General features: G+C 41.3%; 1 protein-coding gene across 2 annotated transcripts in view; it reads left to right on the forward strand.

Moving 5' to 3' along the window:
• Positions 1 to 17,456, forward strand: part of ELAPOR2 (endosome-lysosome associated apoptosis and autophagy regulator family member 2) — a 114,009-nt gene that overhangs the window by 38,981 nt on the left and 57,572 nt on the right. For both annotated transcript variants that reach the window (XR_005724459.1, XM_040260707.1), the window contains exons 5-7: positions 786 to 891; positions 9,696 to 9,848; positions 10,451 to 10,539. Coding sequence is in view for 1 of the 2 variants with exons in the window: in XM_040260707.1 (XP_040116641.1) it covers positions 786 to 891; positions 9,696 to 9,848; positions 10,451 to 10,539 (348 nt within the window). In the remaining variant the exon portion in view is untranslated. The remainder of the gene's footprint in view (positions 1 to 785; positions 892 to 9,695; positions 9,849 to 10,450; positions 10,540 to 17,456) is intronic.

The raw sequence follows: 17,456 nt of genomic DNA on the forward strand, positions 1-17,456 counted from the left end.
TCTTTATATTCCAACTCTCACATCTGTACATGACCACTGGAAAAACCATAGCCTTGACTGGATAGACCTTTGTTGACAAAGTAATGTGTCTGCTTTTTAATATGCTCTTTAGGTTGGTCATAACTTTCCTTCCAAGGAGTAAGCGTCTTTTAATTTCATTAGTTTACTTGACTGAATCAGCATGAAATTGATTGGAAAAGTAATTTGATAAAAATGTTCTGGTGGCAAAGGAAGCAAATATTAGACATTGTATCATTTACATTCTGGAGCCATAGAGTCAAATCAGGCTATTCTATAAGAGCAATCTTATTTTTCTTTTGTTGCTGTCGAAGTATTGTTTGTTAAGTAATTTTAAAAGGAAGCAAACTCATTCTATTACCTTTTTGTTTTCAGAGCCCAGAGATTTACTTATGAATAGTGACAGCAATCAGTATGTAATTGGGCTAAGTGCCTCTCACAATCTAAATTGAGTCTTTTAAATATAAACCAAGTCTTCATGCAAATGATTTGAAATTCATTTTATCTTCTTCCACACTTGAAGAATTTTCTGTTCCTCCCTCTTTACTGTATTTTTGGGGTTGGCAAACTTTTTTTTTTTTTTTTTTCAAAATGTGAGTTTAAGCAAAGCTTAAGTCTCAATAAGTATTTGATTTTAATTTGTGGGTTCCAGATAATCGTGTTTCATTATAATGTGTTGAAAAGTGTATAGGGCACTAACTTTGATATAGGTATGGTTGGAAGTAGCATGGTTCATCTGACCTGAGTGTCTTGTGTTTTCTTTACAGGTAATGTTGAAATCAGGCACAAACATACTGTACTGGAGAACTACAGGCATCCTTATGGGTTCCAAGGCAGTCAAGCCAGTGTTGGTAAAAAATATCACAATTGAAGGTATTTCACATCTGTCTCTTTTAGTAGTCACCTATCCCATTTTAAAATATCGACTACATTGTTGTTTTCGCTGGTTCAAGGAGATATGGGACAAAAATTAGCAGGTTAGGCATCATATTGGCCTAGAGACTCTGGTTTTATTTCTGGCAAGTTGGCTGTTTGTTTTTCCTATCTCTAAACTGAATTATTTAATCTGTGTGAGAAAGTAAAAATAATGACAATTGTAGGTGTCTTGAAATAAAAGAAAGCAATCTTTATTAATAGCCTACTCTTCATTCAAGAAGACTTCATTGTGCTGGCATAGTACTTATACAGGTCACGACTGTATCCATAAAAATAACAGTGAAATAAATATCTTGGCCTGTCTCCTACACCGTTTGCCTCTCTTAACCAACTGCATTTTCTGACTCCTGAGAGTAGACAGTATGCTCTGGCATGGTTCATTATCAGAGCTACTTTTACTTAAAGCAGTGATTCTCTTTTATTTAACTTTGATTTACATTTTACTATGGTATAATTGTGCTTCTTCCTTCACTTTTCACTTTCATGCATTGGAGAGGGAAATGGCAACCCACTCCAGTATTCTTGCCTGGAGAATCGCAGGGATGGGGGAGCCTGGTGGGCTGCCGTCTATGGGATCGCACAGAGTCGGACACGACTGAAGCGACTTAGCAGCTGTGAAGCTAACTCATTAGTTATAGGGACATCTGCTGGTGATACCTGGACTTACAAACCTGAAGAAAAGTCAGCTTTTCCCTGGGTCTTGTGGGTCTTGTCTGTATGTAACTAGTGAGCATTGGAGAAAAAGGGACCTGGTAGACACAGAGAGAAGAGAATGGTACAGAATTGGAAGGAATCATAATTTACTCCTTTTCTGATTAATGAAGTTGTTTTGATAGCTGAGCTTATACACTGATTCAGTTCAGGTCAGTCACTCAGTTGTGTCGGACTCTTTGCGACCCCATGGAATGCAGCACGCCAGGCTACCGTGTGCATAACAACTTGGACCTTACTCAACTTCATGTCCATTGAGTTGGTGATGACATCCAACAATCTCATCCTCTGTCAACCCCTTCTTCTCCCGCCTTCAATCTTTCTCAGCATCAGGGTCTTTTCCAGTGAGTCAGTTCATCCATCAGGTAGCCAAAGTACTGGAGCTTCAGCTTCAGCATCGGTCCTTCCAATGAATATTCAGGACTGATATGCTTGAGGATTGACTGCTTTGATCTCCTTGCAGTCCAAGGGACTCTCAAGAGTCTTCTCCAACACCACAGTTCAAAAGCACCAACTCTTCAGTGCTCAGCAGTCTTTATAGTCCAACTCTCACATCCATACATGATTATTGGAAAAAACATAGCATTGACTAGATGGACCTTTGTTGGCAAAGTAATGTCTCTACTTTTTAATATGCCATCTAGGTTGGTCAGAACTTTTCTTCCAAGGAGAAAGTGTCTTTTAATTTCATGGCTGCAGTCAGTAACAGAGTGATTTTGGTGCCAAAGAAAATAAAGTCTGTCACTGTTTCCATCATTTCCCCATCTGTGTGCCATGAAGTAATGGGACCGATGCCATGGTCTTCGTTTTCTGAATGTGAATTTTAAGCCCACTTTTTCACTCTCCTCTTTCATCAAGAGGCTCTTTAGTTCTTCACTTTCTGCCATAAGGGTGGTGTCATCTGCATATCTAAAGTTACTGATATTTCTCCCAGCAATCTTGATTCCAGCTTGTGCTTCTTCCAGCCCAGCGTTTCTCATGATGTACTCTGCATATAAGTTAAATGAGCAGGGTGACAATATACATCCTTGACATACTCCTTTTCCTATTTGGAACCAGTCTGTTGTTCCATGTTCGGTTCTACTGTTTCTTGACCTGCATACAAATTTCTCAGGAGGCAGATCAGGTAGTCTGGTATTTCCATCTCTTGAAGAATTTTCCACAGTTTGTTTTGATCCACATAGTCAAAGGCTTTGGCGTAGTCAATAAAGCAGAAATAGATGTTTTTCTGGAACTCTTGCTTTTTCTGTGATCCAGTGGATGTTGGCAATTTGATCTCTGGTTCCTCTGCCTTTTCTAAATCCAGCTTGAACATCTGGAAGTTCACGGTTCACGTACTGTTGAGGCCTGGCATGGAGGATTTAGAGCATTACTTTGCTTGTGTGTGAGTGCAATGGTGTGGTAGTTTGAGTATTCTTTGGCATTGCCTTTCTTTGGGATTGGAATGAAAACTGACCTTTTCCAGTCCTGTGGCCACTGCTGAGTTTTCCAAATTTGCTGGCATATTGGGTGCAGCACTTTCACAGCATCATCTTTTAGGATTTGAAATAGATCAACTGGAATTCCATCACCTCCACAGCCAGCCTTCTTGATAATGATGCTTCCTAAGGCCCATTTGACTTCACATTTCAGGATGTCTGGGTCTAGGTGAGTGATCACACTGTCATGACTATCTGGATCATAAAGATCTTTTTTGTATAGTCCTTCTGTGTATTCTTGCCACCTCTTCTTAATATCTTCTGCTTCTGTTAGGTCTATACCATTTGTCCTTTATTGTGCCCATCTTTGCATGAAATGTTCCCGTAGTGTCTCTAATTTTTTTGAAGAATTCTCTAGTCTTTTCCATTCTTGTTTTCCTCTATTTCTTTGCATTGATCACTGAGGAAGGCTTTCTTATCTTTCTTTGCTATTCTTTGGAACTCTGCATTCAAATGGGTATATCTTTCCTTTCCTCCTTTGCCTTTTGGTTCTCTTCTTTTCTCAGCTATTTGTGAGGCCTCCTCAGACAACCATTTTGGCTTTTTGCTTTTCTTTTTCTGGGGGATGATCTTGATCACTGCCTCCTAAACAATGTCACGAACCTCTGTCCATAGTTCTTTTGGCATTCTATCAGGTCTAATCCATTGATCTCTTTGTCACTTCCACTGTATAATCATAAGGGATTTGATTTAGGTCATACCAGAATGGTCTGGTGGCTTTCCCTACTTTCTTCAATTTAAGTCTGAATTTGGCAATAAGGAGTTCCTGATCTAAGCCATAGTCAGCTCCTGGTCTTTTTTTTTTTTTACTGACTGTATAGAGCTACTCCTACAAGACTTTCTAGAACTAACACCTCAAAGAGATGTTTTTGTTATAGGGGACTGAAATGCAAAAGTAGGAAGTCAAGAAATACTTGGGAGTATCTGGCAAATTTGGCCTTGGAGTACAGAATAAAGAAGGGCAAAGGCTAGTAGAGTTTGCCAAGAGAATGCACTGGTCACAGCAAACACCCTCTTCAAATAACACAAGAGAAGACTCTACACATGGACAGCACTAGATGGCCAACACCAAAATGAGATTGATTCTATTCTTTGCAGCCAAAGATGGAGAAGTTTATACAGTCAGCAAAAACAAGACTGGGAGCTGACTGTGGCTCAGATCATGAACTCCTTATTGCCAAATTCAGACTTCAGTTCAGTTCAGTTCAGTCACTCAGTTGTGTCCGACTCTTTGTGACCCCGTGAATCGCAGCATGCCAGGCCTCCCTGTCCATCACCAGCTCCCGGAGTTCACACAGACTCATATCCATCGAGTCAGTGATGCCATCCAGCCATCTTACCCTCTGTCGTCCCCTTCTCCTCCTGCCCCCAATCCCTCCCAGCATCAGAGTCTTTCCCAGCATCAGAGTCAACTCTTCGCATGAGGTGGCCAAAGTACTGGAGTTTCAGCTTTAGCATCATTCCTTCCAAAGAAATCCTAGGGCTGATCTCCTTCAGAATGGACTGGTTGGATCTCCTTGCAGTCCAAGGGACTCTCAACAGTCTTCTCCAACACCACAGTTCAAAAGCATCAATTCTTAGGCACTCAGCTTTCTTCACAGTCCAACTCTCACATCCATACATGACCACTGGAAAAACTATAGCCTTGACTAGACGGGCCTTTGTTGGCAAAGTAATGTCTCTGCTTTTCAGTATGCTATCTAGATGGAGAATGGAATGGCAAACCACTTCAGTATTCTTGCCTTGAGAACCCCATGAACAGTATGAAAAGGCAAATTCAGACTTAAATTGAAGAAAGTAGGGAAAACCACTAGACCATTTAGGATGACCTAAATCAAATCCCTTATGAGAAGTGAGAAATGGATTCAAGGGGTTAGATTTGATAGAGTGCCTGAAGAACTATGGACAGAGGTTTGTGACATTGTACAGGAGGCATCCTGTACAATGGTGTTCAAGACCATCCCCAAGAAAAAGGAGTGCAAAAAAGCAAAGTGGTTGTCTGACGAGGCCTTACAAATATCTGTGTAAGAAGAGAAGTGAAAGGAAAAGAAGAAAAGGAAGGATATACCCATTTGAATGCAGAGTTCCAAAGAATAGCAAAGAGAGATAAGAAAGCCTTCCTCAGCAATCGATGCAAAGAAATAAAGAAAAACAATAGAATGGGAAAGACTAGAGAACTCTTCAAGAAAATTAGAGATACCAAGGGAACATTTCATGCAAAGATGGGCACAATAAAGGACAGAAATGGTATGGACCTAACAGAAGCAGAAGATACTAAGAAGAGGTGGCAAGAATACACAGAAGATCTATACAAAAAAGATCTTCATAACCCAGATAACCACAATGGTGTGATCACTCACCTAGAGCCAGACATCCTGAAATGTGAAGTCAATGGGCCTTAGGAAGCATCACTACAAACAAAGCTAGTGGAAGTGATGGAACTCCAGTTGATCTATTTAAAATTCTAAAAGATGATGCTGTAAAAGTGCTGCACTCAATATGCCAGCAAATTTGGAGAACTCAGCAGTGGCCACAGGACTGGAAAAGATCAGTTTTCATTCCAATCCCAAAGAAAGGCAATGCCAAAGAATGCTCAAACCAGCGCACAATTGCACTCATCTCACACACTAGTAAAGTATTGCTCAAAATCCTCCAAGCCAGGCTTCCACAGTACATAAACTATGAATCTCCATATGTTCAAGCTGGATTTAGAAAAGGCAGAAGAACCAGAGATCAAATTGCCAACCTTTGTTGGATCATTGAAAAAGTGAGTGAATTCCAGAAAATCATCTACTTCTGCTTTCTTGACTACACCAAAGCCTTTGACTATGTAGATCACAGCAAACTGGAAAATTCTGAGAGAGATGGGAATACCAGACCACCTGACCTGCCTCTTGAGAAATCTGTATGCAGGTCAAGAAGCTACAGTTAGAAGTGTACATGGAACAACATACTGTATCCAAATCTGGAAAGGAGTATGTCAAGGCTGTATATTGTCACCCTGCTTATTTAACTTATATGCAGAGTACATCATGAGAAATGCTGTACTGAATGAAGCGGAAGCTGGAATCAAGATTGCTGGGAGAAATATCAATAACCTCAGATATGCTGATGACACCACCCTTATGGCAAAAAGTGCAGAAGAACTAAAAGCCTCTTGATGAAAATGAAAGAGGAGAGTAAAAAAGTGGGCTTAAAACTCAACATTCAGGACACAAAGATCATGGCATCTGGTCCCATTACTTTGCGGTAAACAGATGGGGAAACAATGGAAAAAGTGACAGACTTTATTTTCTTGGCTCCAAAATCACTGCAGCCATGAAATTAAAAGACATTTGCTCCTTGGAAGAAAAGTTATATCTAATGTAGACATCATATTAAAAAGCAGCGACATTACTTTGCCAACAAAGGTCCGTCTAGTCAAAGCTATGGTTTTTCCAGTAATCATGTATGGATATGAGACTTGGGCTATATATAAAGTCAGCTGAGTGCCGAAGAATTGATGTTTTTGAACTGTGGTGTTGGAGAAGACTCTTGAGAGTCCTTTGGACTGCAAGGAGATCAAAGCAGTCAATCCTCAAGCATGTCAGTCCCGAATATTCATTGGAAGGACTGATGCTGAAGCTGAAGCTTCAGTACTTTGGCCACTTGATGTGAAGAACTGACTCATTGGAAAAGACCCTGATGCTGAGAATGATTGAAGGTGTTAGGAGAACAGTTGACAGAGGATGAGATGGTTGAATGGCATCACTGACTCTGTGGACATGAATTTGAGTAAGCTCCGAGTTGTTGATAGGCAGGGAAGCCTGGTGTGCTGCAGTCCATGGGGTCACAAAGTGTCAACACTCAACTCAGTGACTGAACTGAACTGAACTAATAGAGCTTCTCCATCTTTGAATGCAAAGAATATAGTCAGTCTGATTTCACTAATGACCATTTGGTGATGTCCATGTGTAGAGTCTTCTCTTATATTATTAAAATAGGGTGTTTCTATGCCAGTGCATTCTCTTGGCAAAACCCTGTTAGCCTTTGCTCTGCTTCATTCTATTCTCCAAGGCCATATTTGCCTGTTACTCCAGGTATCTGTTTAATTCCTAGTTTTGCATTCCAGTCCCCTGTAATGAAAAAGACATCTTTTTTGGGTGTTCTAGAAGGTCTTGTAGTTCTTCATAGAACTGTCCAACCTCAGCTTCTTCAGCATTAGTGGTTGGGACATAGACTTGGATTTTTGTGATACTGAATGGTTTGCCTTGGAAACAAACAGAGATTATTCTGTCTTTTTTGAGATTGCACCCAAGTACTGTATTTCACACTCTTTTGTTGACTATGAGGGCTACTCCATTTCTTCTAAGGGATTCTTGCCCTCTGTAGTAGATATAATGGTCATCTGGGTTAAATTCACCCATTCCAGTCCCTTTTAGTTCACTGATTCCTAGAATGTCGACATTCACTCTTGCCATCTTCTGTTTGACCACTTCCAATTTGCCTTGATTCATGGACCTAACATTCCAGGTTCCTATGCAATATTGTTCTTTACAGCATTGGACTTCCATCACCAGTCACTTCCACAATTGGGTTTTATTTTTGCTTTGACTGCATCTCTTCATTCTTTCTGGAGTTATTTCTCCACTGTTCTCCAGTAGCATATTGGGCACCTACTGATCTGGGGAACTCATCTTTCAGTGGCCCCATTTTGCCTTTTCATACTGTTCATGGGGCTCTCAAGGCAAGAATACTGAAGTGGTTTGCCCTTCCCTTCTCTGGTGGACCACGTTTAGTTAGTACTCTCCACCATGGCCCACGTGTCTTGGGTGGCCCTACACAGTGTGGCTCATGGTTTCATTGAATTAGACAAGGCTGTGGTCCATGGGATCAGTTTGATTAGTTTTTTTGTGGTTGTGGTTTTCATTCTGTGTACCCTCTAAAGGATAAGGATAAAGGGCTTATGGCAGCTTACTGATGGGGGAGACTGACTGAGGGGAAACTGGGTCTTGTTCTGATGGGTGGGGCCATGCTCAACAAATCTTTAATCTAATTTTCTGTTGATGGATGGGTCTGTGTTCCCTCCCTGTTGTTTGACCTGAGGCCAAACTATGGTGGAGGTAATGAAGATAATGGCGGCCTCCTTCAAAATGTCCCATGCATGTGCTGCCAGGGCCCCCAACCCTGCACCAGGCCATCACTGACCCATGCCTCTGCTGAAGACTCCTGGACACTCACGGGCAAGTCTGGGTCAGTCTCTTGTGGGGTCACAGCTCCTTTCTCCTGGGTCCTAGCATGCAAAAGGTTTTGTTTGTTCCCTCCAGAGTCTCTTTTCGCAGACCTGTGTAAGCTCTGGTGCTTCTATGGTGGTGTTAATGGTGACCTTCTCCAAGAGGGCTTAAGCCATTCCCAGGTCTGCTGCACCCAGAACCCCTGCCCCTGAAGCAGGTCACTGCTGACCCGTACCACCAACATCTCTGCAGGAGACATGCAAACACAGTCCTGGCTCAGTCTCTGTGGAGTCTCTGGGTCCTGGTGCACACGGTTTTGTTTGTGCCCTCCAAGAGTCTGTTTCCCCAGTCCTGTGTAAGTTCTTGTGGCTCTATGATGGGGTTAATGGCCTCCAAGAAGGCTTATGCCATACCCAGATCTGCTGCACCCAGAGCCTCTGCCTCTGTGGCAGGCCACTGCTGACCCGTACCTCCACAGGAGACACTCAAACACTCAAAGGCAGATCTCAAAGGCAGGTCTGGCTCAGTGGCTTAGGAGTCTTCTGGTGCACACAAGGTTTTGTTTGAGCCCTCTGAGCATATCTGGTGGGTATGGGGTTTGGTTCTAAATGTGATTTCATTCATCCTGCTGTCTGGCTGGGGCTTCTCCTTTGCCCTTGGATGTGGGGTATATGTTTTTGGTGGGATCCAACATTCTCCTGTCGACAGTTGCTCAGCAGCGAATTGTAATTTTGGAGTTCTTGCAGGAGAAGAAGAGTGCATGTTCTTCTACTCCGCCATCTTGCTGTGGAATCTCATACACTGATTATATACCTCTATCAAATCTGAATCTCTTAACTGTTCACTATATTTCATTGTTCAATTCAGTATGCATCCCAGCTCTCTGTAACCAGTAAATACATTTGTGATGTTGAATTAATGGTATATGAAAGACCTGGGTTGAGCTTACTATTAATATTTCTCTTTCACTTCTGGTAGCAGAAGCAAGGACACACTGATTTGTTGCTGTTGGGCCCTTCCCCTATATTCTGTCTCCTGTTACCACACAGGGTGACACAGGGCCCTCCCTCCGTGCTCTGTCTCCTGTTACCACACAGGGTGACACAAGCCCCTCCCTCCATGCTCTGTCTCCCATTACCACACAGGGTGACACAGGGCCCTCCCTCCATGCTCTGTCTCCTGTTACCACACAGGGTGACACAGGGCCCTCCCTCCATGCTCTGTCTCCCATTACCACTTAGAGGTGATACAATGTCCTGCCTTAATGCTCTTTCTTACATTACCACACAGGGGTGGAACAGGGCCCTCTCTCCATGTTCTGTTTCCCATTACCACACAGGGGTGGCCTACACATCAGAATGCTTTCCCTGCAAGCCCGGCACCTTTAGCGACAAACCAGGTTCGTTCATCTGCCAAGCGTGTCCCAGAAACACCTATTCTGAGAAGGGAGCCAAAGAATGCATCAGGTGTGATGAGGACTCCCAATTTTCAGGTAAGATGAGTCTCCAGTGATCTTTTCTGCTAAAGTTATGTTTGTGGACAGTGTATAGTCATAAGCCAGAAATCACACATACGATGTGATGAAAATGGTGGGCCAGAAACCAAAGTCCTGAAATGAATTCATACTTAGTGGATAAAATAGGACTTCTAATTACTTCTTACTGCAGAAGTTTTCTTTTTGTCCATAATGTTTTCTGTTCCACAACCCCCAGGTAGCTGTTTTGGATATGTTTATACTTGCCTAAAAAAAATTCATGTTGTACTTTTAGATGATTCATTGGCATGGAGATGTACTTAGAAACTTAATTTGTTCCAGATTTACAACATGCAGTGATAATGGAGGAAATCTAATGTTTTCTTAGAAAGCTATGATAAGCTTCTTATGTACCTTGGAAACATTTTATTGCTCTAGGAAAAATAAAAATCCAGGCCTTCATTTGCTCTAGGCCTAACTAGTTCTACCTAAATTCTTCCTGCAAGATTATTTTTACTTTTCACTTGTCAGCTTTTTGTTTGTTTGCTTGTTCATGTTTGCCTTTTTTGTAGAGTCACAACATAAATGACTCCTTTCTGAAATGCATTCTTGTGTTGCAGAAGAAGGATCCAGCGAGTGTATGGAACGCCCTCCGTGTACCTCAAAAGATTATTTCCAGATCCACACTCCATGTGATGAGGAAGGAAAGGTACAGGCTATGTTCAGTCATCTACATCCCTCATTTATCTACCTCTTTTCCTATTTTGAACAGACTACAGGTTGTTCCTTGGTTAAATGAGCAGATATATAGCACATGTGTTTAAGTAGCACAGAGGAAATTTAAGAATTTAGACTCCTAAGTCCACCTTTCTGGCTTTGATTTTCACGTCTACTGCTTATTAGGTCTTCCCTGTAGGTAGCTCAACCAATAAAGAATCTGCATGTGATGCAGGAGACCAGGGTTTGATCCCTGGGCTGAGAAGTTCCTTTAGAGAAGCAATCCACTCCCAGTATTCTTGCCTGGGAGAGAATTCCACGGACAGAGAAGCCTAGCAGGGTCACATGGGGATCCATGGGATTGCAGAGAGTCAGACATGACGGCGACTAACACACACTGCTTATTAGTGCTATGTTCTGTGCTCTAAGTCTCAGATTTTTTCATCTGTACAATGGGAATAATATCAGTACTTACTTCGTAGGGCTGCCATGAAAATACATGAGAAACTCAATTTAAGGTTCCCTAACACAGTGCCTGGTGCATAGTGAGTGCTCAGTCAGTTACTGCTATTGTAAACAGTTAAGTTTTTTCAGGAATATTAGTATCAGGAGAGCACAGCCTTAAAATGTGTTCTGTGACTCACAGAACGAAGATAATGTTTAACTTCTCTTTAATTATTTGGTTACTCAGTAGGTTCAGTCAATAAAAGCCATGCAGCCATAGGCTGATGCAGTTATGGCAGATTGCTATGTAATTGCATTTAGAAAATGCAAATTAATTACCATATAAATGGCACTTAGCCAGGAGGAAGGATACAAACCCAAACTCTGCAGTTGACCTGCCATTGTCTTAATTAAAAAGTTAGCCTTACCAGTCTATGATAGTAGGAGAAACTGAGATTAAGGTGGCTGTGATGCAGCATTTTGTGTGTGTTTGCATCTTTGAAATAATGATGTTAATTTTTGTCCTTAGGTTCTAATCTGTAATTTTTATTTTTATATAATTGTTCATCTTACCCTTAGTCCTTAAGCTTTTTAAATTTACTTTCCAATATTTAAGACAAAGTATATTCTTATATTAACAGTATAGCAAGTACTTAGAATAGGTCAAAGGAAGGACAGTTTAAATTATGGACATTTTCATTTGGAAGTGCATCTATTAATTTCAATCAGAAGAGTAACGTTAACAGCTTTTAAAGAGCAAGGATTTATGAAGTATGAACTATGATGTTGACTGACCTTTAATGGCCAAGTAAGAGCTATTTCTATTTAGAAAATATATGCAGAGAACTATTGCATGCTAAGTCACTTCAGTCGTGTCTGACTCTTTGTGGCCCTATGGACTGTAGCCCGCCAGGCTTCTCTGTCTATGGGGATTCTCCCTGCAAGAATACTGGAGTGGGTTTCTGTGCCTTCCTCCATTAAGGTGGGTTGAAAGTAATTTGGAATAATGTTTCTTTAGTTAAACTTTTCTTGGCTGAACTTTCTTTTATGATGAGTAAGGCAAATTAAATTTATTTTATGTTCAGTTCAGTTCAGTCACTCTGTCGTGTCCGACTCCTTGCTACCCCATGGACTACAGCAGGCCAGGTTTTCCTGTCTATCACCAACTCCCAGAGCTTACTCAGACTCATGTCCACTGAGTCAGTGATGCCATCCAACCATCTCATGCTCTATAGTCCTCTTCTCCTCCTGCCTTCAACCTTTCCCAACAACAGGGTCTTTTCCAGTGAGTCAGTTTTTTGCATCAGTTGGCCAAAGTATTGGAGTTTCAGCTTCAGCATCTTTCCAATGAATATTCAGGCCTGATTTCCTTTAGGATTGACAGTTTTGATCTCCTTGTTGTCCAAGGGACTCTCAAGAGTCTTCTTCAACACCACAGTTCAAAAGCATCAATTCTTCAGCACTCAGCTTTCTTTATAGTCCACCTCTCACATCCATACATTACTGGAAAAGCCATAGCTTTGACTAGATGGACCTTTGTTGGCAAAGTAATGTGTCTGCTTTTTAATATGCTGTCTAGGTTGGTCATAGCTTTTCTTCCAAGGTGCAAGCATCTTTTAATTTCATGACTGCGATCACCATCTGCAGTGATTTTGGAGCCCAAGAAAATAAAGTCTGTCACTGTTTCCATCGTTTCCCCATCTATTTGCCATGAAGTGATGGGACCAGACACCATGATCTTAGTTTTCTGAATGTTGAGTTTTAAGCCAACTTTTTCACTCTTCTCTTTCACTTTCATTAAGAAGCTCTTTAGTTCTTCTTCACTTTCTGCCCATAAGGGTGGTGTCATCTGCATATCTGAGGTTATTGATATTTCTCCCAGCAATCTTGATTCCAGCTTGTGCTTTATTTAGCCTGGCATTTGGCATGATGTACTCTGTACTCAACCCCGGGTTCGATCCCTGGGTTGGGAAGATCCCCTGGAGAAGGAAATGGCAACCCACTCCAGTACTCTTGCTTGGAGAATCCCATGGAGGGAGGAGCCTGGTAGGCTACAGTCCATGGGCTCGCAAAAGTCGGACATGACTGAGCGACTTTACTTACTTACTCTGCATATAAGTTAAACGAGCAGGGTGATAATATACTGCCTTGACATATTCCTTTCCTGATTTGGAATCGGTCTGTTGTTCCATGTCCAGTTCTAGCTGTTGCTTCTTGACCTGCATACAGATTTCTCAGGAGGCAGGTCAGGTGGTCTGGTATTCCCATCTCTTGAAGAATTTTCCATAGCTTTTTGTGATCCACACAGTGAAAGGCTTTGGTGTAATCAAAGTGGAAGTAGATGTTTTTCTGGAAGTCTCTTGCTTTTTTGATGATCCAACAGTTGTTGGCAATTTGATCTCTGGTTCCTCTGCCTTTTCTGAATCCAGCTTGAACATCTGGAAGTTCCTGATTCATGTACGGTTGAAGCCTGGCTTGGAGAATTTTGAGAATTACTTTGCTCGTGTGTGAGATGAGTGCAGTTGTGTGGTGGTTTGAACATTCTTTGGCTTTTGAATGAAAACTGATCTTTTCCAGTCCTGTGGCCACTGTTGAATTTTCCAAATTTGCTGGCATATTGAGTGCAGCACTTTCACAGCATCATCTTTTTGGATTTCAAATAGCTCAGCTGGAATTCCATCATCTCCACTAGCTTTGTTTGTAGTGATGCTTCCTAAGACCCACTTGACTTCACATTCCAGGATGTCTGGCTCTAGGTAAGTGATCACACCATCGTGTGATCACATTACTTCACTTCACATCACATCACATCACATCACTTCATTATCTGGGTCATGAAGATCTTTTTTGTACAGTTCTTCTATGTATTCTTGCCACCTCTTCTTAATATCTTCAGCTTCTGTTAGGTCCATATCATTTCTGTCCATTATTGTGCCCATCTTTGCGTGAAATTTTCCCTTAGTGTCTCTAATTTTCTTGAAGAGGTCTCTACTCTTTCCCATTTTATTGTTTTCCTCTATTTCTTTAAAATGATCACTGAGGAAGGCTTTCTTATCTCTCCAAGCTATTCTTTGGAACTCTAGTCTTTAATTAAACTATAAAGAAGGCTGAGCACTGAAGAATTGATGCTGTTGAACTGTGGTGCTGGAGAAGATCTTGAGAGTCCCCTGAACTGCGTGGAGATCAAACCAGTCAGTCCTAAAGGAAATCAACCCTGAATGTTCATTGGAAGGACTGATGCTGAAGCTGAATCTCCAATATTTGGGCCACCTAATGTGAAGAGCTGACTCATTAGAAAAGACCCTGATGCTGAAGAAGATTGAAGGCAGGAGACGGGGATGGCAGATGACGAGATAGTTGGATGTCACCACTGACCCAATGGACATGAATTTGAGCAAGCTCCGGGTAATGGTGAAGGCCAGGGAGGCCTCGTGTGCTGCTGTCTATGCAGTTGCAAACAGTTGGACATGACTGAGAACTGATGCTTTTGAACCATGGTGTTGGAGAAGACTCTTGAGAGTCCCTTGGACTGCAAGGAGATCCAACCAGTCCATCCTAAAGGAGATCAGTCCTGGGTGTTCATTGGAAGGACTGATGTTGAAGCTGAAACTCCAATACTTGGCCACCTGACGCAAAGAGCTGACTCATTTGAAAAGACCCTGATGCTGGGAAAGATTGAGGGCAGGAGGAGAAGGGGACAACAGAGGATGAGATGGTTGGATGGCATCATCCACTCAAGAACATGGGTTTGGGTGGATTCCAGGAGTTGGTAACGGACAGGGAGGCCTGGTGTGCTGTGGTTCATGGGGTCACAAAGAGTTGGATATGACTGAGCGACTGAACTATACTGAGCACTGAACAACAATAAAAACATTACTGAAGCGTGAATGAATAAGATCTAGTATACAAATGGATCTTGTTTTTGCTATAATAAAAATATTCAAAAATCATGTTTTTATTATGTCAGTGGGTAATGATGTCAGTGAATAGAATGATAAAATCTAGTTGGCCTGTGCTTAAAGAAGGTGTGCTGTGATTCTTGGGGTCTCAAAGAGTTGGACACAACTGAGCGACTGAACTGAACTAAAGAAGTAGAGCGACATATTAAATATAGAATGTACAGCGTGCACATACATGCATACACACACATATATGGGCACATGTGTACACCCACAGGCATATTGTATACACAGATACACACAAATTATGGTCTTTTTGTGTTCTTGATATATAGCAAAACAGTGTACCAGCACTCCATAAACTCAGTGATTCTTTTTGAAAATTTTCAATTGGCATATAGTTGATTTACAATCTTGTATTAGTTTCTGCTATATAGTAAAGTGAATCAGTTATACATATACATATATCCACTCTTTATTCTTTTCCCAGATAGGTCATTATGGAGTACTGAGTAGAATTCCCTGTGCCATACTGTGGGTCCTTGTTAATTATCTCTTTTATATCACTGATTCTTTAAAAACTGATTTAAGTCTTACTTTAAGAGAGAGGTTTCTAGCTTCAGAAGTGAACAAAAAGCCATAGGAACTTAATTAGATAACATGTATAGTGAAGACATGTCTATTATACACATCCATTCGAATATTTTCTAATTTTATTACATTTTCGTTTGTTCTGGTTTCATCTTTTTAAGAGTTATTTATTCTTGCTTTGAGTAGCCTGGCAATTTGCTGGTGGCTTAACGATGTTTCCCAGGGCATTCATCGACTGTCTTTTGACTCTTATTGTCCTGTCATGCTCTTCTGGATCTTATTATCCCCTTGCTTGGAGAGCATCATCAAGGGAAATGGCTCTTGAGGTATACAGATTTTGAACATTATAATTCATATGACATAGGAATGTTCAAGTTTTTGAAACTTAGTTATTTGCTTGCTTCCTGCCTATCAGTTCAGTTCAGTCACTCAGTCGTGTCCGACTTTGCAACCCCATGAACCGCAGCACGCCAGGCCTCCCTGTCCATCACCAACTCCTGGAGTTTACCCAAACCCATGTCCATTGAGTCAGTGATGCCATCCAACCATCTCATCCTCTGTTGTCCCCTTCTCCTCCTGCCCTTAACCTTTCCCAGCATCAGGGTCTTTTCCAATGAGTCAGCTCTTCTCATCAGGTGGCCAAAGTACTGGAGTTTCAGCTTCAACATCAGTCCTTCCAATGAACACCCAGGACTGATCTCCTTTAGGATGGGCTGGTTGGATCTCCTTGCAGTCCAAGGGACTCTCAAGAGTCTTCTCCAACACCACAGTTCAAAAGCATTAATTCTTCGGCACTCGGCTTTCTTTATAGTCCAACTCTCACATCCATATATGACTACTGGAAAAACCATAGCCTTGACTAGATAGACCTTTGTTGGCAAAGTAATGTCTCTGCTTTTTAGTATGCTGCCTGCCTATAGGGTACACTTTTAAGGAAAATTTTAATTGGTAACTGGAACCATTCTAATCCTGATTAATAGACTCTCATTCACATCATTAAAAATGTGGAGTGTCTACTCATTCACTCATTCATTCAGTGAATCTTTACTGAGCACTGGTTATATGCAGAGTGCTGAGTGATGAGGGCAGAGCCAAGTAAAGACAGACAGAAGATACATGTCTTCATAGGCTGCAGAGCAGTTGTTGTTCAGCTTTGGTGAACATCAGACTCCCCTGGAGGTTCCTGTCCCAGATTTTCTATTTCAGTAGATCCAGGGAATGGCCTGAGAATGTACATTTCTAAGAAGTTCCCAGGTAATTCTGACTCTGCTGGTCCAAGATCTCAGCAATTTGGGAATGTCTGGCCTAGACTTTAGAAAAAGAGAGAATCTGTCATAGAAAATGAGTCATTATTTCTGATTGTTATTAGTGTTATAGGAGAGAAGTCTGAGCTTTTGGGTGCTCTGACCAAATCAGGGAAGGCTTCAGAGTTGTGTAAAATCTGGGTGAAATGTTTATTAAAAAATCTATAAAATCAAATGTTTTACATATAGTTCTTAAACTAGCCATATATCCACTAATCGTATCATTTGGTCCACAGCTCTCTGTCTTATCCACAGGGAGATAATGAGAAGCTCTATCAAATATTTTGTTAATATTAAAAGATGCCCTCTCTTGAGGAATACTTGTCTGTTATCCAGTCAACTAGTCAACATTCTTTTGGGCTCAGATCTCAAGCACTGAATCTTTGCATGTGTATGTATACAGCTATATAGGTGTACCTCATGCAACATTTGTAAAATGTGAGTTCTAAACAACCTTTAAAAAACAAAACACACATGAAAATTTCAAGTTCACTCCCTGCTATGAAAGCATGCCTACTCTAGCGCTTGCTTATGTCATGAGTTGTATCCAGTGCAACTCCCTACCCTCAGTCCCACATCTGGTCACACTCAGGCTCCATACCATGTCAGTTTGGCTTCTGTAGTTGGAGATAATTATGAAATTAATATATTGAATTTAAAAAATACTTTTC

This window comes from Oryx dammah, unplaced genomic scaffold, assembly GCF_014754425.2.
Source record: "Oryx dammah isolate SB20612 unplaced genomic scaffold, SCBI_Odam_1.1 HiC_scaffold_18, whole genome shotgun sequence".
Lineage (NCBI taxonomy): Eukaryota > Metazoa > Chordata > Mammalia > Artiodactyla > Bovidae > Oryx > Oryx dammah.